The 27,858-nt window shown below is 42.4% G+C and overlaps 1 protein-coding gene and 1 long non-coding RNA gene across 13 annotated transcripts in view; both read left to right on the top strand.

Moving 5' to 3' along the window:
* Positions 1-6,245: 6,245 nt before the first annotated feature.
* Positions 6,246-9,961, top strand: LOC310842312. The gene is made up of 6 exons (XR_014563067.1): positions 6,246-6,400; positions 7,298-7,357; positions 8,226-8,249; positions 8,457-8,530; positions 9,313-9,383; positions 9,689-9,961. It is a non-coding gene; the product is annotated as an uncharacterized lncRNA (long non-coding RNA).
* Positions 9,962-13,575: 3,614 nt separating this feature from the next.
* SYNCRIP (synaptotagmin binding cytoplasmic RNA interacting protein) overlaps positions 13,576-27,858 on the top strand; it is a 20,220-nt gene continuing 5,937 nt past the window's right edge. For 5 of the 12 annotated variants that reach the window (XM_083730362.1, XM_083730360.1, XM_083730358.1 and 2 more), the window contains exons 1-10: positions 13,594-13,977; positions 15,436-15,595; positions 16,288-16,406; positions 16,543-16,650; positions 18,486-18,599; positions 18,683-18,859; positions 20,884-21,019; positions 22,004-22,209; positions 23,907-24,056; positions 25,216-25,337. In XM_083730362.1, coding sequence (XP_083586488.1) covers positions 15,448-15,595; positions 16,288-16,406; positions 16,543-16,650; positions 18,486-18,599; positions 18,683-18,859; positions 20,884-21,019; positions 22,004-22,209; positions 23,907-24,056; positions 25,216-25,337 — 1,280 coding nt within the window. In that variant the 5' untranslated portion in view covers positions 13,594-13,977; positions 15,436-15,447. Of the gene's footprint in view, positions 13,978-14,866; positions 15,010-15,435; positions 15,596-16,287; positions 16,407-16,542; positions 16,651-18,485; positions 18,600-18,682; positions 18,860-20,883; positions 21,020-22,003; positions 22,210-23,906; positions 24,057-25,215; positions 25,338-27,858 lie in introns of those variants that run through there. The other 7 variants (XM_083730354.1, XM_083730363.1, XM_083730361.1 and 4 more) reach the window with 6 other exon arrangements.

Here is a 27,858-nt window from a genome sequence, read left to right as displayed (position 1 = left end):
GGGCAGGGATCGTCTTGTTTGTAGTGGTCTGGAAGCCCTTTTGGGATGAAGAGCTATATAAAAATAATCAAATAAATAAAATAAGATTCCCTTGCTGGCCACGTGTTTCTCCACTGTGCCAAGTCATCACGGTCAATCTCATTTAGGCCTTTCAAGTAGAGGCATCACAGTGATGGGCTGTCATTATAGTGTGTTTGTATACAGACAAATATACGTTGACATAGAGTGGAAGATTTGTAAAATGAGATACCCCATTTCCCTCCCCATCACACCATGCTTGTGCAAAATCTTTTTAACCTGTATCCATTCTGTGAGAACTTTCACTACCTTTTCTAGTGAGAAATTATTCTTATTCTTATTCTTATTATTAACTTTCCTATCCAAATGGTTTAAGGATAGGTTTTTATTTCAATCACTTTTTTTCTTTACTTTTTAATAAATAAAATAATATTATAGAATCCGTCAGAGAAAACTGTCAATTTCAAAAGAGCCAGTGAATATAGTGAACACAACTTATTTCAACATATTCAGTCATCATCTTTTAACTAGAGTGTCCTAGAATGGGTTTGCCAGTTGAGACGAATTCAATCAAAAACTTCAGATTAATTTTAAACCTCTTTCTCACACAGGAATAGCAAAAGAAACAGAACAGGTTCCAGAAATCTACTGTATTTGGCTTAAACGGAGTAACTACGGTAAATACCTTGTGTTTAATTGCCCCCTACCGGTCATAAGTGTATATTGCTGTCCAAACTAGTAAAGCCATGGTGAATACTTTGAAATTAAGAGACATTTCCTCTGATTCTAAACATATTCCCTCAGAGTAAGAGCACTGAAATTCTGCACATTATGATCTGATGATTTCCTGTTCCATTTTCATACTAGTCAATACTCTTCTTTTGTAATACTCACCTGAAGATACATTAAATGAATTCTGAAAGTATGTCCTGAAGAGTGGTGTACTGTACTTGTAATATGTGCAAAGTTTGCTATCTGGGATCCATAAAATTTGATCAATGTCTTCAGGACAGCAAGGTGATCCTCCTAATGTCCAACTCTGGGCATCTCTGTATTTGTGTAGCACCTCACAATTTATTTATTTATTTACTACATTTGTATTCCACCTTCTTCTCCCTTTAGATCAAGGTGGTGGAAACGGTTCTCCTCCACATTTAATCCTAACAAGAATCCTGGGAAGAAGGTTACATTAAGAGGCAGTGACTAGCCAAGGTCACCCAGGGACCTTAAGGGCAAGTGGGGATTTGAACCCTAGTCTCCCAGGTCCAAGTCCAACACTTTAGTTTGTGGACCATACTATTTTAAATTGTGAACCACAACTCAAAACACCACAAGCTTGATTAGATTCATTTTATCTCTTAGCTTGCAGGGTTATTGTGGCTAGAGAAACGGTGGAATACACATGGAAGACACACAATTTCTGTATGGCATTACACAGAGACCAGAGCTGAACTGGAATCTGATCACATCTGCTTTATCTCAATGTGTAGTAACTTATTTTTATTTTTCATACCTTGTCCCAGATGGGCCATTGTACACTGAACATTTCCCCTCAGATACAAAATTTCAGAATTCTCCATTGCATACCTTTTAATGGCCTTGGCAATAAACATTGTAAAATATAATAATCACTGCTTCAGTCTGCTTGGTAATAACTGCAGTAATAGCTCTTGCACCTATGATGATCACTGACAGTGTAGCTTTGTGCTGCACAGTCTCAAGTTGTTTACACAGAAGCCTTTGCACAAAGAGCCTTTGACAAGGCTCCAATTATTATTTCATTCCTTTTATGGCTGGGGGAGTTTAATAGCAATCGGAGACTGTCAGAGTTTGGTTAACATATCCAGTGTGTGAAGGAAGGAAGGAAAGATAAACTTTGGGTATCATCTGGTAATGGAAGTTTTTCTGTTTATCTTACTAATAGCTTCAGCTATGTGGATGTAATTCACAACATTTATTATATTAACTTCCAGGGAATATAAAATAGTGCACTTTGAGTTATGATATGAAACTAGGCACAAACATAGTAACCCATTCTAAACACACACACATGCCTCCCTAGTAATATTTTTTTAGACTGTATACTTCTGTATTTCTTTGTTCTATGTGAAACAAGCCTCGGTTATATAGCTAGGCAGGGATAGCGAACCTGTAGCCTTCAGATGTTGTTAGATTCCCATCTGCCTCAGCCAGCATGGCCAGTGGTCAGGAATGACCGGAGTTGTAGTCCAAAAGCATCTAAAGGGCCACAGGTCCCCCTTGGTTGAGCTTGGGTATAGCAGCTATGCATGCTGCCATGGGCATGACTGACATGAGATGATGGGGCTACCTTTGAAGGTGACCCGGAAACTGCAATTAATCCAGAATGTGGCAGCTAGACTGGTGACTGGGACTGGCCACCGGGACCACATAACACCGGTCCTGAGCATTGGCTCCCAGTACGTTACCGAGCACAATTCAAAGTGTTGGTGCTGACCTTTAAAGCCCTAAACGGCCTCGGTCCTGTATACCTGAAGGAGCGTCTCCACCTCCATCGTTCAGCCCGGACACTGAGATCCAGCGCCGAGGGCCTTCTGGCGGTTCCCTCATTGCGAGAAGTGAGGTTACAGGGAACCAGACAGAGGGCCTTCTCGGTAGTGGCGCTCACCCTGTGGAACACCCTCCCGTCAGATGTCAAGGAAATAAGCAGCTATCCTATCTTTAAAAGTTATCTGAAGGCAGCCCTGTTCAGGGAAGTTTTTAATATTTAATGCTGTACTGTTTTTAACATTTGATTGGGAGCTGCCCAGAGTGGCTGGGGAAACTCAGCCAGAAGGGCAGGGTATAAATAATAAATTATTATTATTATTATTATTATTATTATTATTATTATTATTATTATTATGCGGGTCTGAATCCAGTGCTGTTCAGGGCCAGCACCAGAGGTCAGTGGGCACCTACTGAGGCTCACATCCAAATAAGAAGCTCATTACTGATCTTTGGAAGGCTTCAACTAAGCAAGCCATGAGGGCAAGGAGGAACGGTGACCTCTATACACCTTGACCTCTTGTTCTGGGAAGTGAGGTTAATTGGGCTGAGGCAGAGGTAAGCAGATGGGCAGCAGGTAACTGCGGTGAGGAGGTGGAGGTCAAGGACGCTCCATAACACTGTATTTCCTCTCAGTTTGGTGCCACCTCAACACCACCACCCTTCTTCATCATCCCCTGAGTGTTCTCTGTGTTGGGAAATGGTTCAAAGAGGGTCGGAGTTTGCAGCAGTGCTTTGAGGCTGGCATGGGTTACTTCAGGGAACTTGCTTGCTGCGTGGATGAGGAGGAAGGCAACACTCCTGGCTTCTTCAAATTTCTGAATCATCCTGGACACCAACACCTGTGTGCCAGAGGGTGATCCATCAAGCAAAAGTGGACTGCCATCTCCTCTTCATGGGCCTGACCCAATTATTTGCCAGTGCAGAATAACCCTTCCTGCTTAGCGCCTCTTGTAAATATTTCCCATAAATACTAGAGTGCCCTCTTGTGTTTGAAGATTTTTTTAGAGAGAGGAATGCAATACACAATTAAAAGCTCACACTGATCAGTTCAGATATTGTATTATTATAACGGTACAGTATTGCATTCCTTTTCTTCTCCTTGTCATCTGAGCCATAACCTCTTCTCAGCTGACCATGACAACCAGTTCCTATGCATGTACTATGCCGCATATACTGTGTTACTGTTTCCTTTACTAGTAATCCTGCTTTTCTTAGGTTGGTAGACTGTTGTTTTAATTTAGTTTGGGACCTTTTGATGGGATTCATTGAGCTTCTTTGCAATCTCCTTTTCCTTTTCAGTATACTGAGCCCTTTGTTGCCTCAAAGTCTAATCACCTTCCTAGCCAGTTCCTGCTTTTAATGTATTGAAATTTTTTTTTAAAAAAGTGGGTCTTAATGGCTCTAGCAATATTCCAAGATGAGTTTTTAAAAATCCTTTATTGCCTGCATTTATTTTACCAAAGTTTGTTTCCCCTTTTGTTCTCCTCATTTGGGCAGGTCTTCCATTTTCTGAACCAAGCCTTCTTGCCTCCAATAGCTTCCCTGACTTTGCTCAATAGGTATACTGGCATCCTCTTGTGGTGCCTTTCCCAATGTGCAGTAGGCAAATTTTATGGAGTTTAAAGCTAAGTATACAAGTTCTAAAAGCATGCCTTGAAATCCATATTAACTCTAGTATGCTGTCGGGGGAAGAGGGAGAGGGAGGGGAAAGAGGATGTGGTTGGTTGAAATGAAGTCCGATCCTGTATAGATCACTAGTGGAAGCGCCAACAGAAACGTGTACAGATTCCACACGATCATGAGGAAGCCTGCATCTGGGCAGGACTTGTCTCTTCGGCGTAGGGGAAGCGGATCGGCTGTTATTCGGAGCTTCTCCAACCAGGTCTGAGACACAGAGTGAAACAGTGGTCGGGGGACAGGGGAGGCAAGATGATGGAGGCGTATAAACCCCTCTGCGGGTACTGTGAAAACAGACTCCTTTTGTCTGGATCTTCCCCGTGCAAAGTGGACGGCTGTCTTTGTATTGGTGCGCCTAAGTGTGACGGCTTGTGTTTAATTTGCCAAGTAACTGCAAAAAGCGACAGGAAACTTGCTCCCGAGTAGTACTGTTGAAGCGTATACAGTTCCTCTGAGTCAGCCTGGAGATTTCAGAGGACCTAAAGGCAGCAAGAGGAGGAACGCCTCTCTCGGACCTTCATTCATTCATTTCTCAAAATAAGCAAAAATAAACAAATCCTGCCTTGTGCGGGCTGGCAGTTTAGAAAAAGCCTGGCTCCTTTTTTAAAAAATGTCTTATTTGGTGCTACGGCCCCTCCACCACGAGGTGGCTACGGATGAAGGCGAAGGGAAGTGGGATCGGATCATAAAGAAACAGAGAATCGTTCAAAGCGCCATGGAGGGAGAATCTTGACAGCCTCGGCTTGAAACAAGCCACGCCTCTCTCCTTCTGCACAAGAGGAATGAAAAAAGAAAAAAGTCCGCTCGAAAGCCCTGCCTTTCACCTCCCCACTCCCGCGCGCTATCCCCGCTCGTCTCTCTCCTGCATCCAATGAGAGACGGGTGGGCGTAGCTAGCCTCGTTCTGCTCCGAGGATTCCTATATAAAGCACCGGGAGGGCGCTCGTTCGCTCTTTCGCCTGGACCTCGAAGAAGCAGGTGAGCGTTGGGTACGAGAGTAGCCGTTAAACGGGAAGGGCCGCCATTTTGTGGGCAGGGTGCGCTTCATCGCTCGCGCTCTCGCTGCAAAAACGGCGCTTTCAAAAATTATTTTCGCGAGCTTTCCCTCGGCGTTAGCGCACCCCCTGCCTCGGTAGCTTTTGGGGTGCAACGAATGAAGGCTGCGTGGGGGCCGCGGGCGACGTGGGGGCGCTGCGCGTGCAGGAATTTCGCAGTGGGGTTTTGTAGGCTGGGATTGGCAGGCTCCCTCGCACGTGGAGGCTTGAATTAAGAGGATATTTTTAATGATGTGGTAAAGTGGGGGGAGACCCCTGTCTTATTGCATGGCTAAAAGGATCGAGCATATTTTTTTTTATCCCATGTTTTTCCCCGCCCAAAATCGCTCTCCCACGTGTCTCCCCCCCCCCCCCATCTGCAAATTTGGAATAAATTAAAGTGGGGAAGCGCGTAGCTACAGGCAGGAAAACCACGAGGGTGGAAGAGAGGTACTCGCCGCCGCACTCTGCGGATATCGTCTCCACCCCGCGGCTGATACTTCATAAAAAAGCACGAGGGAGGTCAAAAGAACGGACGAGCCCATCGTAAATAAATCCATCTCTCAGGAGCAGTATATGATTGTAATTCTTAGCGGCCTTAAGTACTTGCTAGGATTTCTCCCAAATGAAATGAACGTGACTGAAATAGGGCTGGAATTGCCTTGGTTGCTTGGATCCCCAAGTAAAAGGCGTGCCTATTTTAACATACACCAAAGTTCTAACATAATCAGACTAATTTCATGAAATCTTGACCTACTAATCTACTGTCTTAATAACTAGGTTCACCTGCTGATTAAGATTTCACTAAATCATAGAATCAGAAGGGACCACGAGGGTTATCTAGTTCGACCCCCTGCAACGCAGGAAACTTTGACCATGACTTGAACCCACAACGCTGAGATTAAGACTCATGCTTTACCAACTGAGCTCTCCCTTGGCTACATCTGATGAAGTGGACTTTAGTCCATGGAAGCTTGTGCCATAACAGTCATTGTGTTGTCACAAGAGGTGCTCTTTGTTGTATGTTGCAAACCTAGATAGCTGTGTAACCTGATTTTAACCCTGTCTTATTTTATCTCTGTTCCAGGAGCTATGGAACTAAGATTTGTGTTACTATTGCGGAGACACAAAATGAGCTCTGTGGTATGTATCCAGTACTCTACTTCAAAATACTTGCATACTGTACTTTAGCTAAGATTTTGAAAATATTCCAGATATTAATTACATTGCAGCCAACTTTAAGTGGGTGTTAGACATTTGTGTACTTGGAATACCTATTTTGAATAATAGTGGCATTACCTTATTAAAACACATCTATTTCTGTGTATGCTTGTCACTATCCTGCAAATGAAAACCTTCAGCTGGAACATTCTGACTTGTACTTTGTTCTTAACTATATACAACACGATAGCTCAGGTCATAGTATCCTAGATGCATAGTTCATTTTCTGAACATGCATGATTATGGTTTTAAAGGGGTGCCTTCTAAGGGAGCAGTCCTAACCCTGGAGGCATGCTACTGGAAAGAGTGTGGAATTTGTGGAGATTACCCTCTGCTGGGCTTTCTCTGCCAATGCAGGTCAGCCCATATATTGGAAAGGGACCCAAATTGCTGTGGGATAGCTGTTTCTGCCTGGAGCTGCTACAACAAGTATTGCAAAAATAATGCCCAAACAAGGCAGCAGGGCTTTGGATGTGGTAGTGGCTCCAAGTGACCATGGACCCCTGTTAGAATTCAGTAGCACCTTAGAGACCAGAAAGCTTATACCAAGAAGAAACTTAGTTGGTCTCTAAGGAGCTACTGGACATTCTTTTATATATATTTCGCCTGTGTCAGACCAACACAGCTACCTACCTGAATCTACAACCCTGTTAGAGTTGTACTCATGCATTAAAATACAGAATTCAGGCAGAAGGAATTAAGTTTTGTGATGAATCTTGTTTTCCAATTATGAGTCAGTTTTGGTATTCCCTGACTTAATTCTTTTATTGTGTATTACTACTTTTCCTTCTTCTGAACTTTATAAAATTTTATTTTCAGATTATGAAAACACCAACATATGTAGAAAAGTATTCTATGGAGAATAGTGGATTTTCTTAGGTATGTTAAAATGCTGTTTGGAGACTAAAGTCATTAACTGTAAGGTTACTGTTTGGGAACTCAAAACTGCTCTCCAGCTTTTGTAAGAGGATGAGAGATTGAGAAACTAGGGAGAGGGAGAATTCTGTTGCTGTAACTTGAGTCACTGTAGTGTTGCTTGACTGGTAAACAACATAAGAGTTCTGCTGGATTAGACCGAAGGTCTCCCTAGTCCAGCATTCTTTTCTCAGTGCCCAACCAGATATGCATGGAAATCCCACAAGCAGGGTGTGGATGCAGTAGCAGCCTCCTGCACGATATCCTCCATGAATTTGTTCCATTTTAAAACCATCACAAGTTGGCAGGTATCACTACATTTTTTGGGTGTGAATTCCATATGTTAATTATTTGAATAAATACATATTTGTCCTGAGATCTCCCACCATTTAGCTTTGTTGGGTAACCTTGGATTCTAATTTTATGAAGTGTCAAAACTAAAAAGCCCCAGATATTGTAACCTTAGTTCATGTGGGAGTTGCTCCTCTTGTGTCAAACTCCACTTTGGAAGATAATTTATTTTTTAAAATCGGCACGTGCAGGTGTAACATTGTCTCCCTGCATGCCATGATTTGCAGACTGGATTCATGCAACTTTCCCTTGATGCCATTAACTATGGTTTTGTTGCATTTGTGCTGCTGTTTTCATGGCTTGTAAACTTGTTTTAAACCATGGAGTGCAGTTTGAAATAAGGAAACATTGGTTTGCATTGTTGTGTAAGAAATCTCTAGTTATTACTGTTCTGCAGAATAAAAAGAAAATTGGGTTTCTTACCAGAAGGAGAAATATAAGGAAAAACATTTCCCTAATACAGTATTTTTTTCCTTTTCAGGCTTGAAGCTACTTTATCCTAAAGGTATGTGAGTTAAATTTTCATATTGAGAATGTATTGGCATTGGTTCAACCAGTGATGAGCCTATCCCGAACCTGATACAGTTTGATGAAAAACTGCCAATATGGATCCGGCTTCTGAGACTACCACCAGTAAACCAGTGTTTGATATGTAGATAATAAATCAAATTCTGTTGACGCTGATGCTACTTTCTCTGTCTTTCACTTAAAGGTTATAGCAGATGATATCCAGGCAGCAGTTCCTCATTCCTAATGTACATTAAGCAGGTGGAATGTTTTGAATTGGTAAGTTGTATTCAAATGGGCAAGGGGGACATGCTGGTTTGGTGCAACTGCTTGCAACAGAGTGGTTAGGAATGATGGGAACTGTAGTCCAGTAATATCTGGAGGGTGACAGGTTCTGTATGCCTGCTCTGTAGACTTCTCCATGAAAACCACCAAATAACATGCTGGCTTTGTCTCTAACAACCTGCAGCTTCAAAGTTGGAGGAGATGGTTTGGTTCTTTTCACATTTGCCAGATTGTGGTGTCACACTTGATGCAGACAGGGATTATGTGAGCATGTAAAAATCTTGGAACTGTTTTATATTATTAGAAAGCCTCTATAATATATAGCAATAATGGATGGGTTTTTTGTACCCCACCCATCTGACTGTGTTACCCCAGCGACTGGGCAGCTTGCAACAGATTGAACAAAAACACAACCGAACATCACATTAAAAGCTTCCGATACAGGGCTACCTTCAAATGTTGGCTTTCACTAACATGCCTTCCAACTGTTTGGGACTAGAATTCCCATCTGCCCCAGCTAGCAGCGTCATGCTTCCTGTGGTCCAAAACATCCAGAGGGCCTCAGGTTGATGAAGTCTGATTTGTTGGGCTTCAGTTTGTTGGCTAAGGCCAAACAAGCTTTTATCTTTGTAACTACCATTTAACCTCTGAGCTCAGTGTATAGACATGTGTCATAAAACAGGACTCTTAAGACATAAATGTTCCAGATTTATAATTAATAATTATCTGTTGGCTATAAAAGTTATTTAAAAGTTTCATCATTGCTTTCTGAATAGGGATGGGACGGAGAGCCTAGCCTGTAGGCGGAAGACTCAATTCCTTTTTACAGTACCTATTGCAAAAACAGGTAAGAAAACATTTGCATGTGTTGATTTGCAAAGCACTTGAGAATCAAAAGTAGCAACCAATAAAAACCATATAAATGTTTGAAGTGGATTCTGATACGAATGAAGCTCCAACTGAATTATATTGAAAACAACAGTTGAGCGCCACCAGAATTCATAGTAATAAGACCTGAAACATTAAATAGTAAAGACTGGGAATAAGTATGTTGCTTAAATGTATTTCTACTGGTCTTAAATTATTGACCTAGAGTACAATAGATGTAATAATCTGCATTAATCGTTTTTTTAATTGTGTTTAATTTTTCAGTGATAAGAAGTAAATGCATCAAACAAGGTTATCTGGAATTACCTGAATGAAGTTGCAGCGTGCATGTGTGTCTCCATTAAGGAATATCAGATTAATAATAATAAATGAAAACCTTGCTTGCAGTTAAATGTTTATAACAATTATATGTACAGTGGCTTTGCTATATTCAAAGTTTGTTCTCAAATGGTTCTTTTTCATGTCATGGGATCTTATGTGGCTCTTGAGAATGAAGATTGAACCCGTGTTTCAGAATAAAGCTATACAATCACTGTATTTTAGTTATTTAATGTATTACTGAAGAAACTTTCCTGAATAATTTAATTGGTGGAACTCAAGCAGTTGCAGCACTAAAATGGTTTTGGGGTATGTAGGTGTAGTTGGCATCTGCAGATTAAGGTGTTCAGTTGTGCTGCTGCAGATACATTAAAATGAGTGGAGTAATACTACCATATTTTATTTACTTTATTGGTCGCTTGAATATCCATATATAAAAAACTTCGCAAGGGAGAGAGAAAGGGTATAATACAATAGATTAAATATATTAAAACTAAAAAATAATAATAAACCAAGTACTCTCCCTAATTAGCATATAAACTATTTTCCCACTTCAACCTTCCTAGCCCACCTCCACATAAAGTTTCTGCAGGATCATCGGATCCAAGTAACTGCTGCTGCATTTTACCTGGATTAAGCTTCAGATAATCCAAAACACCCCAAGCAGCATTTTGGAGTTTCCATTGCCTCCATGAGATACAACACTAAATGTGTGGTAGAGCTGTCATTTGCATACCACCATGAAATTGGATGGCTTCAGTGGTTTTATATAGATGTTGCCTGGAAAACCCACCTACTGGAGGGCCTTTTCTGTGGAACCATCTATTGGGATTTCTTTAAAACCATTACTGTGCTTTTTAAACCAAGAGGTACGCTTTCTGCAGGCATCAGCTCTATCACTTTAGAACTGAAGCCTGCTGTATTTTTAAGGCCCCCAGTGGTGCACTAGCAGGGGGCCGATGACTGGTTTACATGAAAATTATATTTATGAAAATTTACATACCATTTGATGGGGGGAGTCTAGGTAAATGTGAAATAAAATACTAAAATTATTGACAAAAAGTTATAGGTATTTAAAAACAGAAACGCGACACAACATTACACATTAAGTGTCTCAATACAGGCCTGCCTTCAGGTGTCTATGGTTGTATAATTGTTTATCTCTGGCATCTGACAGGAGGGTGTTCCACAGGGTGGGTGCTGCCACTATTGAGAAGACTGGTTCTGTGTAACATCATTTCTTACAATGAGGAAACCGCCAGAAGGCCCTTGGAGCTGGATCTCACTGTCCAGGATGAACAATGGTGGTGGAGATGCTCCTTTGGGTATACAGGAACAAAACCATTTAGGGTTTTAAACACCAAATTGTGCTCAGAAACATACTCTGAGCCAATGTAGATCCTTATGGCCAGTGTTATATGGTCCCGGTGACCACTCCCAGTCACCACTCTAGCTGCTGCATTCTGGATTAGTTGTCGTTTCCAAGTCACCCTCAGAGGTGGCCCCACACAGAGCACATTGCAGCAGTCCAAGTGGGAAATAACCGGGGCATGTACCTCTGGCACGACAGTGCGCAGGCAGGTAGGGTCTCAGCTGGCGCAACATGTGGAGCTGGTAGACATCTACATGTCTAGATAGGCTTACCAAACAAAAATGTTTTAAGCAGGTGATATAAAAAATGGTGAAGGAGCCTGCCTGATGTCAATAGGCAATGACTTCTAAAGTGTAAATGTAGCCACAATAAAAAATATGTTTCTTGCAACTAAAGAATGAGTATTGTGTGGCACCTGTAACAATGCCAGTTCTGTAGATCGAAGCATTTGAGTAGGCATATTTGGGGTTAGGCCATCTCACAGGTAAACTGGTCCCAAGCTGTTAATGACTTTAAAAGGTAAAGGTAAAGGTATCCCTGCCCGTACGGGCCAGTCTTGACAGACTCTGGGGTTGTGCGCCCATCTCACTCAAGAGGCCAGGGGCCAGCGCTGTCTGGAGACACTTCCGGGTCACGTGGCCAGCGTGACAAAGCTGCATCTGGCGAGCCAGAGTCGCACACGGAAACGCCGTTTACCTTCCCGCTGGTAAGCGGTCCCTATTTATCTACTTGCACCCGGAGGTGCTTTCGAACTGCTAGGTTGGCAGGCACTGGGACCGAGCAGCGGGAGCGCACCCCGCCGCAGGGATTCGAACCGCCGACCTTTCGATCGGCAAGTCCTAGGCGCTGAGGCTTTAACCCACAGCGCCACCTGCATCCCACTGTTAATGACTTTATATAGTAATAATTACCACATTGAACTTGGCCTGGTAGGAAATAGGCAACCAGCACAGATCTCTGAGCATAGCTGTTCTATGCAGATAGGTTCTCACTCCAGTCAGCAACATTGCTGCAGCATTTTTCACTAACTGCAACTTTTGGATCAAGTGCAAAAGAAGCATTGCACTACAGTAATCCAACCTAAAAGATAAAGGTACCCCTGACCGTTAGGTCCAGTCATGGACAACTCAGGTTACGGTGCTCATCTCTATAGGCCGAGGAAGCTGGCGTTTGTCTGCAGACAGCTTGACTAAGCCGCTTCTGGCAAACCAGAGCAGCCCACAAAAACGCTGTTTACCTTCCCATCGGAGTGGTATCTATTTATCTACTTGCACTTTGATGTGCTTTTGAACTGCTAGGTTGGCAGGAGCTGGGACGGAGCAACGGGAGCTCACACCGTCGCGGGGATTCGAACTGCCGACCTGATCGGCAAGTCCTAGGCTCTGTGATTTAACCCACAGCGCCACCTGCGTCCCTAGAAGTTACCAAATGGCTTCACAGGACAAGTATGAACCCACTAGATTTGGCTAGAAGAGGCATAGCCAAACTTGACCCTCCAGATGTTTTTGGACTACAACTCCCATCATCCCTAGCTAACAGGACCAGTGGTTGGGGATGATGGGAATCGTAGTCCTAAAACATCTGGAGGGCCAAGTTTGGCCATGCCTGGGCTAGAGGGTCAGAAACAACCCCACCCCTGCTTTAGACACTAGCTTAACTGTGTCCTGTCCCTATCACCTCCCATAATGGGCAAAAAATAGTCTTCACAATTCAGCTGTCCCTCAGCCTGCCTTCCTAGAAACTGAGGATTCAGCTGGAACTTTACCTCAGCTGCCCTTCCTGGGAATTCAGGAGTGTGCGGAAAGTAGCATTAACTGGCAGCAGTGACTGTCATCTTCCTGTTTAAAGCTGTTTATCTACTTGACAATATAATTATTATTAGTTACTGCTACTACTGTTACTAATTTTAAATTGAATAGTACCAAGCTTTGCTAGGCTATGATAGTGTGTGCAATTATTATTTTTTTAAATGGAATGCCGAGTTTCGCTGTTATGTCCACAGCAACTTCTGGTACACATCCAGGTTCCCCCAACGACTTTACACCGAACTTTTAAAAAACCCCACAAACTAAATATATATCTAATACACAGTATACGCAAAAATTAAACAACGTAATGAAGCGTAAATGCAACATTGCACTACTGTAATCGTCAAGAAGTTTATTGCAATAGCCGTGACAATCCGAAATAACTACGGCACGTTCAGAACGCGAAAGTTCCCTCAGTTCTTGAACGTGCGCGAGTTTCCCGTAGCGCTAATTAGGAGTCGCCGAAAGAGCGGGCGGCGGCTGCAGGGCAGGGGGCGCGCGCGCAAGGGAGGCGGGCAGCAGCGCACGGAACGTTCTTTTCTCTCGCCTTCCGCAACGTTACAGCGTGCCGAGGACCGCCAGCCACCGTCTGGCTGCCGTGGGCGCATGCGCGGCCTCCCATTGGTCCGCCGCCTTGCCTAAGAATCTAGCTTTGCCAAAGTTAGCGGGCGGGGCGATAACCCTTGTGGATCTGCTCGGGAGACCCCGGCGTTGGGGCTGCGCCAGCGCGCGCGCGTTCTCTCTCTCCCTCACACGGCGGCGGCGGCGCCTCCTCCTCCCTCCCTCCCTCCTCCTGGCTTCTCCCCGCCCTGCCTGAGCCGAGTGGAAGGGGGCTGGGGTTGGTTGGTGCCAGCAGCGGCGTGAGCGCTCGAGCGGCCGCCATTTTACGCAGGCTCCTGCCACATTCTCAGGACACGCTGAGGGAGCGGAGAAGGGGCAGCTCCGCAACCGCGCCCCCCGCCCGCGCCACCCCTCCCTCTCCGGAGCCCTTTCGCGCGCCGCTCATCGTCCCTCCCCCGCCGCCGCCGCCGCCGCCAGCCGCTCGCCCCACACAGGTCAGCAGCCACCGGGGCTCGTCAGGCGCTGTGGAGAAGGGAGGGGAGAGGGGGAGTCGGCGGGGGGGGATGGCTATGGGGGGTGGAGAGAAAGAAGGGGCCCGAAGAGAAGGTTCTCCCCGGGAGGAGCGGGCCGGGAGCCCGTGGAAAACGGAGGAAGAGCGGGGGGCAGCCTGCCGCCCGGCCGGTTCCGGCGGGGTGGGAGCTTGGATAAACAAAAGAGGCCGGCGGCGGCGGCCCTGTCCCGCGCAGCTTCTCCCGGTACTTAGCCACGCTGGACGGCGGGTGCCGCTAGGCCGCACGATGTGGAGGGGAACGAGGGGAAGCCCTCCCTGCTCGCCCCCCCTCTCCCTCCCGCGAGGGGCTCCAGCTGCCTCATTGTCCAGGCGGCAGCGCCATTCATTGGCCACGAGGCGCCTCCGGGGTGGGGTGGGACATGGTGGGAAGGCTGGAAGGAGCAGGGCAGGCAGCCGCAGCCGATGCCAATGTGGCTGCGGGACGACTTCTTTTTTCAATGGTGGTGGTGGGGTTTTGCCGCGTGCCTCGTGTCACGTAACGGGCCGGAGCCTGGGATCCGTGTCTTTCCAACGCTCGAGTTGGAAGAAGCATGGTGGGAAGAAGGGAGGGAGGGTCTTGATTCTGTGCGTGCGTGTTTTTACCCGGGGGGAGGAGGAAAGCCATGGGAAAGCAGTCATTTTTGTCCGCCCCCCCCCGTTCTTTCCACATGGCGAAATCGGGCCCAGGGTGTTGCAATTCTTCTCCCGGAGGGAAAAGAGGAGGAGGAGGAGGGACAGGCTGCTTTTCCGCGAGGGGGTGGTGGGGTGGGGTGGAGGGAAGTTGGTCGCTGGAGGAAGTTGTAAGACATTTGAACGCGCCGAGCACGTGTTTCCAGCGGACATATGGCGGCTGCCGCCGCTTGGGCTGGGTGCGGACTGGGAAGCGCTTTGTTCCTTTCGCCTGGTTGCTTTTAGGCCCTGTCAAAGAGGCGGGAAGAAGCTGTAGCGTAGGCAGCGGAACGGGATTTCGCGAGAGGTGCGAAGGGTTGAATGAAGCGATTCGGGTAAAAGCAGCAGGGAATGGCAGTGGCTGTGTCGCGCGTTGGTGGCTGCACGTTCTTCCGCGCCTTTTGCTTCTTGTTCCATTTCTAACTTCTCCAAGAGCTGCTTAGGGCGTTTTAGAGAGATAGAGAAGGGAGGTGAGCTAGAGAGTTCGGCTGGATTGTGTAAAATCTGCAATAAAATCTTAATATCCTCGCTAGGCTTTGGTTATAGGGTATGCCTTTGCACTATTAGTCTTTCTCTTGAAAAAGCCTTGCGTGCTTTCTGATTGCAAAAGTAGTAGGGAAAACGGCTTACACTCTGCGAGTCCCTAGCAGGTAGCTGCATGTATTGACTGATACACCAATAGTTCGGCTTTAAGGTTTATAGCTTAATTATGATGCTTATTGCGTTTGAACAGATATCTGGAAACATGGCTTCTGAACATGTTAATGGGAATGGTACTGAAGAGCCGATGGATACTTCTGCTGCAGTTACCCATTCTGAGCATTTCCAGACATTGCTTGATGCTGGTTTACCACAGAAAGTTGCTGAAAAACTAGATGAAATTTACGTTGCAGGTAAGATGTAAAACTTGCAAAGTCACATTTTCAATATTTTCTATTGGACTTTTCCTTGCTTTGGGCTAAAATAGCAACTTTTTGTGGTTTCCAAACAAAAACCAAAAACCCAAAGATGGGGACTGCAGTCTTCTTAGCAAGTGTTTGGATGATAAATGATAATGTGGCATTTATGCTGCTGTAGGTTAGTCTGTGGTACTGAGTGAATGGGTGGTGGTAGGGGATTGCAGTTGTACTTCAGGCAGTAGGAAGACTTCATAGTGGATTATATTTGTCTTTGGAGCACTGTGTAGTAAGTGAGGCAGTAATCATAAGCATCTCTTCTGGAGGATACCTGATTTAATGTTTGAACCTGTGGGTGCAAAGGCTACTGTGTTTTCAGTCATGTTCTGAAGCTCAGTTTTGGAGACCAATAGAATTGTTTGAGTGCTTTAGTCTTTTTAAACAGTTTCCTTAAGAGGCAGAAAAAGTACTGAGAATCACTGCTAAGTTGAGTCAACTGTTTATGCAAAATTATGACTTTTCAGAGTTTGTCAAAACTTAACAAATATCAGCCTATGTATTACAGTACATTTGTAGATTAAAGCAACTTTTTAAGTAAAGGGGAAATCCTGAAATGGGCCTCTGATCAGTGGATCTGCTTCTGAAATGAAATAACTAAAAATGCTAGAATATAATATTTCTTTTTCTAGGGCTAGTTGCTCACAGTGATTTAGATGAAAGAGCTATTGAAGCTTTAAAGGAATTTAATGAAGAAGGTGCATTGGCAGTGCTTCAGCAGTTTAAAGACAGTGATCTCTCACATGTTCAGGTAATGTACTACTATAGTGGCATTTCTGTTCCTTGATAGTACTACAGTTTGTACTAGCACATGTGAAAAACTTGAACAAGTCAGGATGATTGATTTAAAATTCAGCCCTTACACGTTATTTGTGTAATCTTTTTAGAACAAAAGTGCCTTTTTATGTGGCGTCATGAAGACATATAGACAGCGAGAAAAACAAGGGACCAAAGTGGCAGATTCTAGCAAAGGACCAGATGAGGCAAAAATCAAGGTATGTTTTATTATAGGCCGGTATGCTTATGCCTTTAGTGCTAATGTCTGTGGTTGTATAAGAATGATTTGTGTTGAAGTATTTTTTTAACAATATTTTTCTTGGTCATCCCTTCATTGGTGCTTGCCAGTTGACATTTCTATAAGAGCAGCTTACCCTTATTTAGATTCCTCTGCACAGTATTTGTCCATATTTTACTCTTGGAAAAAGTCTCTGGATACAGGTCCTGTTCTACATTCTGGAGAGGGATATGTTAGCAGGGTGCAATTGTGAAAGTACCTCTGACATCTGATTCGTGTCACTAGCACTATGCCACAAATTGTTATAGAATGGCAGTTTTTGTACCCAGTCTATACATTTAATATTGGCATCATGATTTGTAGGCTTTCTCTTTCTTGCTTTTAATAGATATACATTCACATCTGTTTTTATATAGACGGGTCATGAATCATCACTATTGGCACTGTAATTTGAGATTAAATTGTATCAGCCAGCAGTTGGAAGTTTAGTACAGCCTGACACTGGAAAGACACTGGAAGTGCTTCATGACTATTGAAGTATACCGCAAATACTTCAGCTTATTCTACCATGAGAAATTATATCTTTTGATAGAGTAACTTTTTATTGTGTGAAAGCCCACAACAATCAAGTACAGAAATTGTAGAAAAGCAATTGAATGTAGCATTTGCACACAGTACATATATTTCTCCATGGCTTGCTTGCTTTTGTTTTTTGAGTACTCAGTACTGGAATTCCAATACATTTTATCCATTATTTCATTCACAAAGAGCTAATGAAATACTGAGCAGTATTTAATCTCTTTAGTCAAACTGAAGTATGCATGTCCCCAGGACTGTAGGGCAGGCTTAGTGTTGATTGAAGCATGCATGTTTATGCTAATTCATCATACAATTTGGAGGAGGGGGAGGAGTGGCCTTCCATAAAAAGTGACCTGGACATTTCCAAGCTTATTGTGCTGTTGCTCTACTAGGCATGCTATGTTTTATTAGGCGTATTCTTTTAAACTTGAGGTCTCTCCATGCTTCACTTCTAGCATGCTCTCCAAATTCAGAGGGCACACCTATTCTCAATTGAAGCAGGCTCTGTGTATGGCCAAGAGAAGGCTGCTGATGTCCTACAGTAGTGGTTCTCACAGGGTGTGGTGCGCCACACTGGTGTGGCAAGTGTGATGGGAAGATTCAAGGATAATCAGTATTATATTTGGGAATGATTAATGTTCTTATACAGCTGCGTTGTTTTATACTTTATGGGTGTCCAGTGATCACATTATAAAGTAGTTGTGTTCTGTTTTATAAATCAAACACTGCTAGGAGTTGTTTATTTCAGTTTCCCCATGTATTTCTTATCAATACAAAATTCAGGGTGGTGCAAGCAAATTTTAATTCTGAAAGTGGCCCAGAGAAAAAAGTTTGAGAACTACTGCCCTGCAGTGAGGCACAAACAGGCCTTCATTTGGTGGGATAAGTGTAGGATTCTTGGCATAACAGCTGCCTATGCAAACAGAAGGCACCTGGCGAAGGAAGCAAAACTGACTTTGAGAAGCTTTGCACACAGGATTTAGGATTGAAATGTACAATAGGTTTTTTCAGAAGGGTGTGTTTTTGTGCAAAAATCAAAGCAAACATCAAATTTGCTCAAAATTAGTATATACTCAGACATACTCAAAGCTGAGGGAATGCAAGTCGCTCTTAAAACATAAGTGTCAAAGATTATTTCATTGCAAACATTTGTCTCATTTTCCTATTTTAATTAGACCGTTTAATTACTTGGTAAACAGTTAGACTTTATTTAAAACTCTAAACTTAAATTTGAAGGCACTTTTGGAGAGAACGGGTTACACACTTGATGTGACTACTGGACAAAGAAAATATGGTGGTCCTCCCCCAGAGTGTGTCTACTCAGGACAACAGCCTTCTGTTGGCACTGAGGTAAGCAGCACATTTTATGATGGGGTGGTGTGTCCTTGCTACCCGTATGTGTGATCCTTTTTAAAATATGTTTTTTGTTACAGATATTTGTGGGTAAGATTCCAAGGGACTTATTTGAGGATGAACTGGTTCCATTATTTGAGAAAGCAGGGCCTATATGGGATCTTCGCTTAATGATGGACCCTCTGACAGGCTTAAACAGAGGATACGCTTTTGTCACTTTTTGTAACAAAGAGGCAGCTCAGGAAGCTGTTAAACTGGTAAGATTTTTCTTACTGCATTCTTTTAGGATCACCCCTTTATCTAAAAGCACCCCTTTATCTAAATCCCTGGCAGTGGCTGAAAGTATACTCTATGGTGTACATCATGATGTATAGATTAGAATTGTTTAGGTCTCGTGACCTCCAGAACCTCTTTTAGTTAAGCAGTTCTAAGAGTTCCTTTAACTTATGTATTCAGTTTGTTATGTTATATGCTGTTTGTTCTTTTTTTTCTTCCATCCCTGTGAGCGTCAAGGATAGCAGAAATGGAAATGCTTACAGTGCAGTCTTACACATGTGTACCTGGAATTATGTCTTGGGTTAAGTGAGCTCATATTGTACAATATCTTCTATTAGTGGCTATATGTTAGAATATCATAGATGTGGGGGAAATGGAATTATTGCATGAAGAGCAGGATTTTGAACAAGTTATTTTTAAAGGCTAAGAAGCATAACCCTTGACCTGAAAGAAAACTAGCTGCCTACCATTTTACAAAAGATTTCTGTCTTACTTGCTTGAAAAAGATCCAGGCTAGTGACTGGGCTTATGAAGTACCATTTCTTTAGCTTAAAGTTCCACACCCGTAATTAAAATTTTGGTTATGGTCTCTAATGTTGAATGTACTGTAGTGTTACATGGTACACTAAATTGGTATAGTGTGCAGTGCCTTCAAGTGGCTTAATTTGATATTAAAGTAATCTAATTGTCCCACTCTACTTAAAATGAGGGATCGTTCTCCATGGTCTCTGTTCCCTCTTTTGCTTTTCTACTTGAGGATTATAGCATATCCTTGGTCTCTGACTTGTAATTCAGGGAATGAGCACTGCCATAAAGGGTCAAGGGGAGCAGTATCTGGGGAGAGAGATTGACAAGGTCATCCTTTGCTCATAGTCAAAACAAGAACAGTGGGACACTTAGCAAAAGCCAAGTAGCTCCATAGGTAGTCTTAGGCTTAACTTTTCCTCACAGAGTGAGATGGCTTGTACAATTACTGAAGTATGATAAGGATGCCTTCTACTCCACTTTATATTGATGTGTGTTTCCAGTGGGAGAGGATCCTGCTGCAATGCAGGCTGTAGTTGGTTTCTTTGAAACTAAGCAACATTTTGTGTATGAGGAGATGAAAGGCAGAGAATAGTTGTGCTCAGGTACCACTGTTGCTGCTTTTCTCTGATCTAGGATTAGAGCAACACATAGGGTTTAACCCAAGGTGTCTTTGAAGATCATTTCCCCCAAATAATCTTAAGAGCTGTAGTTTAAGGGTGCTAGGAATTGTAGCTGTGTGAGGGGTAAGCTACAGTTTCCAGGATTCATGTGTGTGTGTGGTGTCCACACAGCTGACAAGCATAGTGTACTCATTTACAGGGTACCTAGGTTATTTTGTTGCCGCAAGAAAAACCCCATTATTGTGGCAATTTTTTAAAAAATATAATATTATTATAGCGTAAACTTTTATGAACCAAGGCCCATGATAATAAAATCCCATAATAAAATTGTCAGTCTTTAAAGTGCCTCAATACAGTTCGTTGATACTGTGTCCAGTTACTTTTAATCAGGTAGGTGGAAGCAACCCAGGGCCATATAGAACCATCTATTTAGTGGCCCACGTAACTGCATTATCATATGGTTAGAAGCCACGCTGCTGAAAATGGTGCACTCCCAATACAGTGGTACTTCAGGTTACAGACTCCGCTAACCTAGAAATAGTAGCTTGGGTTAAGAACTTTGCTTCAGGATGAGAACAGAAATCGAGCTCCGACGGCACGGTGGCAGTGGAAGGCCCCATTAGCTAAAGTGGTACTTCATGTTAAGAACAGTTTCACGTTAAGAACGGACCTCCAGAATGAATTAGGTTCTTAACCCGAGGTACCACTGTACTTGAAGCACTTGCTCCTCTTTTGAAAAAAATACTACTCTGTATTGAGTGATATTTCTGCAAAGAAGTAAAAGTTCAAAGTTTGCAAACAAGGAAAAGCATAAGCACTTTTGGATTACCTACCCTATATTACTTTCTTTCTTCTAGTATAACAATCATGAAATCCGCTCTGGAAAACATATTGGTGTATGTATCTCCGTTGCCAATAATAGGCTCTTTGTTGGCTCTATCCCTAAGAGTAAAACAAAGGAGCAGATAGTTGAAGAATTTAGCAAAGTAACAGGTAAGCTACTTGGTATCTTGGGTGTGTGAATTTAAAAGGAAATAATTCAAGTGATCAGTGATGAATTTTTTCACCATCTTTCGGCTGATGTTGAATGATGATGACATTGTAAACTGAGATCATAAGGAATATTCTTGACAGTAAAAAAGAGATGAGCTGGGACTGTGGCCTATCCTTGTGTCATACATTGCTTGAGGGAGGTTTTACCCAAAGCCTCTTATTCAGTAAGTTTGACTGTTTGGAAGAAATTATTAAAGGAGTAATTTTGCTCAGTTCTGCTAGATCTCGTTGTCAATCATTTAGAATATTCATGAGCATTCCATGAGATCGTAACAGCTTGGCTTCGTTTGCCCTTTATTTTATGTTAACACACTATACTGTGTTAAGATAAAATAAAGGGCAAACGAAGCCAAGCTGTTACGATGTCATGGAATATTCATGACATTCAGTAGAGACATACTATACTGGTCAGTTGCTGAAAATATTTGACTGGTCAAATATCTAGCCCCAAATTAGAGGCAAGTGTTGTACATATGCAGTCTTTTCTTGTTCAGTTCAGACTTTCTTTCTAGAAAAGTACTTTTGATGGGGAGTAAATTAAATTTTCTCTGTTGGTTTTCAGCTAGTGCCATGGTATATGTGGGGGAAAGGATCAGAAGATAAGCTACTGTATGTTTCCATGTATAAGACTAGGTTTTTTAATTTAAAAATTAGGTTAAAAATTGGGGCTCGTCTTATACACTGGGCAAGCTCCCCCCATTTTCTTAATTTGGAGTTCCCAAAAATTATACACATCTTTTACACAGGGACGTGTTATACACGAAAAAATACGGTATATAAAAATTTTACTGGGGAATTTTAGCAAATCTAATAGTCCACTGTATTATATTAGGGTAAAAAGTCTAATTGTCACAGTTTTACTTCTTTTTTTAATAAATTTGTATGACTGCTTAACTAAACGCATGTGATTGGCTTCAATTTCAGAGGGTCTCACAGATGTAATATTGTATCACCAACCTGATGACAAAAAAAAGAATAGAGGCTTTTGTTTCCTTGAATATGAAGATCATAAAACTGCAGCACAAGCCAGGCGTAGGCTAATGAGCGGAAAAGTGAAAGTCTGGGGTAATGTGGTAACAGTTGAATGGGCTGATCCTATAGAAGATCCAGATCCTGAAGTCATGGCAAAGGTAAAAGATAACAGTGATACTTTTTAAAAAAAAGTTATAGCAAGCTGAAAGTTATGATTATTTTGTTAAATCTGTATCATATGGCAAATGCTCAGTGTTAGAAACTGAGATATGAAAGCTAAGAGCTAAACAACACCTTAAACCTAGGTTATGGGTGCAACAACGGAAGGCGCACTTTTTTATAAGAAGAATGCAAAGCTGAAAATGAATGAACTGCAGCTAAAATATATTCATTTTTCACATGGTCTAGTCTTTCCCCTGCCCCTGCCCACCCCCCTAATATTCTTAAGAGGGTCTCTTCTCCAGTCTTCAAACAGTTGCTGGAAGTGGGGAGGCAGAAAAAGGTCCTCCTTTCCTTCCACTTTGTAGTTTTACTCTGAAATCTTAGGCGCAGTACTGAGCTCAGAGCTTAGAAATTGCTTGCCCTAATGAAGTTCCCTGTTGCAAAATGCACCTACAACAATGGGAGTTTCAAACACTGCAAATGCTGTAGAAGGAATAATGCTTGTGATATGATTTTCTTGTAGTAACTTGAATGGCTTGTTCTGCACTCAGAGCAAGAACATTTGTGAAAGCCTCAAAAGTTTACTTAAATCTTCAACCAAACTATATAAAGCTGATAACTCAACAGGTGAACATGTGACACAACAGGTGAATGACACAAAATTTGCAAATGGGATCATAATATGAATTTTCACTGCTTTTAATAATTTTTATACAAATTGTGGGTTGTTAACTTGAAGCTTACTTGGCTCATAACTGAGGAGGAGACATATTTCAATCCGATGCCCTGTTCATGTTTGCATGACCAGCATTTATCAGACTAGTATGACAAAACTAGTTTCAGTTAGGATAGGGACAGAACTTTACTGCATTATCTCATTACATTTTGTCAATACAAGTTCTGCCTTCATTTTTGTCCAGTCTTAGTATCCCCATTGTTGTAGGTGATGGCTTCAAATCACCCAAGTCCCATCACTGCAATCACCAAGTCTCATCACTGGGATCCTTTATTATCATTTACTGGCATTGGGTTTCATTTCCACATTAGGTAAAAGTCTGGGGGAATAGTGAATGTGCATTGCTGGGACAGATGACTGCTCTAGGCAGGAGTCAGATGCCTTTCTATGCTGAAACTATGTCAGTACCTTTAATGTTCCAGCAGCTAACCAGGGACTTGGGTGTTGGGACTTGCAACAACATACCATCACTCTTACATATCCCAAGTGACATTGGAAGAATGAGTATACATTCGGAGCTAGTAGGCTTTTTTTCCAGCTATAAGCATCTTTGAAAAAAATTGTGGATGGAGTTGTTGTTGTTAATAATAATAATAATAATAATAATAATAATAATAGTAGTAGTAATATAGCTTTTAGGGAAATATGTTGTCTGAATTCTTTATAATAGGAATTTGTAAATGTTGAGATCCAGAATGTGCACAACAGAACTTTGATCTTCCTTGTCTGCATCCCCTTGAACCCTTTCGAAACCTTCTGAGAGTTAAGGGGAACCCACAGGACTAGATTTTGGGTGTGCATGAGAAAAGGATGAAGGTCCTGTTGGGTGACTGGAAGTTGCTTTTGCAGTGTTTGATACAACTCAACGGCACATCCCAAGTGCTCTTGGCAAATGCCGGTATTTCAAAGAATGAAACAAAATTGTAGTCTGAATTAACCCTTGTTGCTTTATTTTAGGTGAAAGTGTTATTTGTGCGGAACCTTGCAAATTCAGTCACAGAGGAGATACTAGAAAAGGCCTTTAGTCAGTTTGGAAAGCTGGAGCGAGTGAAAAAGCTAAAAGATTACGCTTTTATCCATTTTGATGAACGTGATGGTGCTGTAAAGGTAGGTTTTGATTAACAGTGCAGCTACTGCTACATGATCAAATTATTTTTAAGTCACATGTTTAGGTAAAACATTTGTGTTATAAAATGCTTAAAGCTTTGTGCTGTAGTTTTGGGCTCTAAAGTGATATGAATACAGCAGTTGGCTGTTAATGTTCTGAGAAGTTTGGTGCTCATTTTTGCTGTCTGTCTCTCCAAGTAGAAAAATCATTGCTTCTCCTGTGCTTACCTTGTCCTATACTCTTTTAAAAATAAGGATAGAATGCAGGCTGTTTAGTTCACTGATCTGCTCATTTTTAAGCCAGAGTCTATTCTAAAACCCTTGTGCACAGTGCAGAAACAGCTGAGTCCAGAGTTTTCATGAGTGGAATTCCATTTACAGAAACCTCCAACCTGGGCATTTACGCCTTTCCCCTGAAAAGCCACTCTGGAGGTCTAGGAGACCCCTGAACAGTGTAGGAAGTGACATGAGGCTTGTAGTAGGAAGGAGGAATTGGTTAAATCGCATTTCTTCATTGAGAACCCCTGCTGCATCTCTTGTCTGTTTCATGAATGGGACCCTTATATTTGCAAATGAAGTGTTGCATGTCCAAGTAGGAGTTAGAGTGGCTAAATATACCTGAAGTTTTCTAAACTTAATCATGACACCAAATGCAATCATTTACATTTCTACCCTCCCCCCCGAAATAAAAATAGAATTGTCATAGGGGAAAACGCAGTTTCCAATTTTGGTCATCTCAGTATTTGAAAGCTGAAGAATTACATTTTGTTCTCTTTGCTCATACAATTCCCTATTCTCTTTGTTTTTACTTTGAACAACTTTACCTTGCAACCTATTTTGTGGGAATGTGTAGCTGCTTTAATTTCAAGTGTTTGCTTTGCAGCACAGATCTTTTTGCAGATCTGGTTTCAAGCCCTCATGGGTTGCAAGGAGTATTTTTGAAAACCTACACATTGGAAAAATCAAAGGACCTCAGACAGGGCCTCTAGTGGACAGGAGGTGGGCTTATATGCCCTACATATCTACCAGTGGTAGATCTCTTACTACTACTCAACATCTCTTACTATTCATATTGTCTGCGTTCTTTGCATATTATTTAAAAAAATACGTTTTTGGAAGAATTTATTGCCAATATTCATTTCAAAACTATTCTCCACAGGCAATGGAAGGAATGAACGGAAAAGATTTAGAAGGAGAAAATATAGAAATAGTTTTTGCAAAGCCACCTGATCAAAAGAGGAAAGAGCGGAAAGCGCAGAGACAAGCTGCTAAAAATCAAATGTAAGTGCTAAAGTGTGTGCATTTGACACTAAATGACACTTATACAAGTGTTGTGGGTTTGCAGTTCTTGCTGTATGCTGAGCATACATACCATGGAAACATTTGTAAAAAAAATGTAGGGTTCTTTGATGACATTTACTGCTCAAGATATCGACTTCCCTTTATGCATGCTTTTCCAAAAATAAAAGTGCAGCCTGCATCTTTTGGTCTATTTTTAAAAGTGGAGAGAGAATTACTGTGTTAACTACATAACATATCCAGGTGAGAAGTAGTGTTCTGTTCGTTACTTAGGCCTGTATGTACATTTAAAAAATAATATGTCCTCAGAAGTGATCAGGCAAGTGCAGCTTTCCCCCGCTGAGATACCATAAGAAAAAGTGGAAAAAGCAATAGAGACATGTAGCTGATCAGAAAGTGTCTCTGGGTCTATGAATTTCTGCTTATTTTATTCTACATTCACTGCATTCAGTATTTAGAAGCTTTAGTTCTTTGTTACTAATCCTCACCTTAAGCTTTTTGTTGCAATTTTGTGTATCCTCTGTGGTTTTTCATGACACAATAATTGACTGCTGACAATATTCTATCCAATAATTTTAGAAAATTTAGACTGAAATCCTATGCACATTTTGTGGTATGACAGGAACACGTGTGTAACACTCCTTGTGGGGGACAAACTGTATACCATAAATAATATACTCCTTTCCCCCCACTGTTTATTTGTCATCCTAGTAGCTATCTCAGCTGTTTCTACACCACATCCAATGTTGTACAAGTGCATTTCTACTTGTGCAGCAAGACATGCATTTCCTCTTCCCACTGCAGCCCTCACCGCCTCCAAATCTGTTCTGGAGTGTCCCCAACACCGAAGGAGATTTTGGGAGCATGGGGAGCTGCAGTGGGGATGGGAAATCTGCTGGTGGGTGGACACCATTGAATGTCAGCCTTTTATTTGCATTTCTGGAATAAATTAAAAGGAAGAGTTACAAATATTCATGTGTCTCAAGCATTGCTTTACAAGAACTGTAAAAGATGTGCTAATCACAAAAGGCAAAACACAGCTTTATGGGAGACTTGGGTTTGCTCATTGGGCCTCGGCCTTTCCCCTGCAGTGCTGCACCCCGTCTCCTCATTCTCTGGAACATCCAAATCAGATTTTGTTGGTACAGGGAGGACTGAACTTGCTTTATGTGAGTGGAAGTCCATTCTGTGGGTGCAGAGACAGTGTTGGATGCAACTCAAAATGGAAATGATGCAACTCTTGGTGGTGGTTCCAGGTCTTAGGCAACCATGAGCATGTATATATGTTAGCTGATTATAGAACAACAGATTGAATTTGATTATACAGCTGGTTTTCAATTTTGAATGGTGCATGCTCTGATTACACCCAAGGCTTATTTACTGCTAGTTTGTAATCTCATTTTAGTTGGCATATCTACCCTTTGAATGTATGCTGTCAATGAAAGTGCATGTTCAGAGAGGCTTTCCGATAGCACCATTAATCTCTACACTAGGTAGTCCTCAGAGCTATCATTTTGCATCACAAATGGCTAATTTATGAAAAGTAGTGGCAGTGAGACTTGATTTGCACATGCTGTCCCCTGCACTGCTACAGTGAGATAGTCCAGTTTTGCGCTTGACCAGTTAACATGCGACTGCAAGTGCGTGGGTCCTTTTGGACCTGGAAGAGGGCAAGAGATGCTCCACTGACGTGTGGAGGCCAGGAATGGAACGCCCATGCAAAATGGTCACTGCCTGTACTTACTGTATCACAACTAATTGAGATAGAGGCCTTCTGAGTTTCCATGCGGGTTGTACCCTCCTGGTGGTGCAGCAGTAGTAATACTGCTAGCACATTTGTAAAGCTACACTTACATTTGACTAAATCCTGAACACATCTGGGCAGATCTAGGCTCTGGCCAGATTGGTTTGAGACACCCCTGGTCAAGTTGACTCACTTGGAGCAATTTGAGACTGTCATAATTGGGTGGGGAGGCAGGCAGGTTCTGCTTCATTAGCATGTTCCCTTCATGAAATGTGGCGAAGCAACACCCAGCAAGGTTGAATTCCCTGCTCAATAGCTGGCGAACAGAGGGCTAAATAATGGTGGGGGTGAAGGATTTAAATCCTGATTACGAATTTGGACTGGCCCCTGAATTGTTTTGGTGTCTATCCAAAGTGCTGGATTTGGCGTGTATGAGCACAGCCCTAATAGTTATCCAGCCCCAAGTGTCCTCTTTCTTTCTGCTTTGTGCTCATGTATATTCTCTTTGGCTTGAACCTGCTCCCTCTCTTCATGCAGTTCATATCCCTTAATTATTATTTGGTGGACAGTGACTCTCCTACTTTTCATGCTGTTAATGTCTCTTGGGCAGGTGCTTCTGTCTTTGCTCCCTATTCCACACTAAAGCATCAGCAAATGGTGTCTTTAGTCAATTTTGAAACATGTCTACGCTGTGGTAGTTTTTGAAATTAGGAAGGGGCCCTGCATCTCTTTCCCTGCCCCCTCCTTGTTCATGGGTCT

The sequence above is a fragment of the Podarcis gaigeae genome (assembly GCF_964106915.1).
Source record: "Podarcis gaigeae genome assembly, chromosome: 3".
Classification (NCBI taxonomy): domain Eukaryota; kingdom Metazoa; phylum Chordata; class Lepidosauria; order Squamata; family Lacertidae; genus Podarcis; species Podarcis gaigeae.
This window is presented reverse-complemented; position numbering and strand designations above follow the sequence as displayed.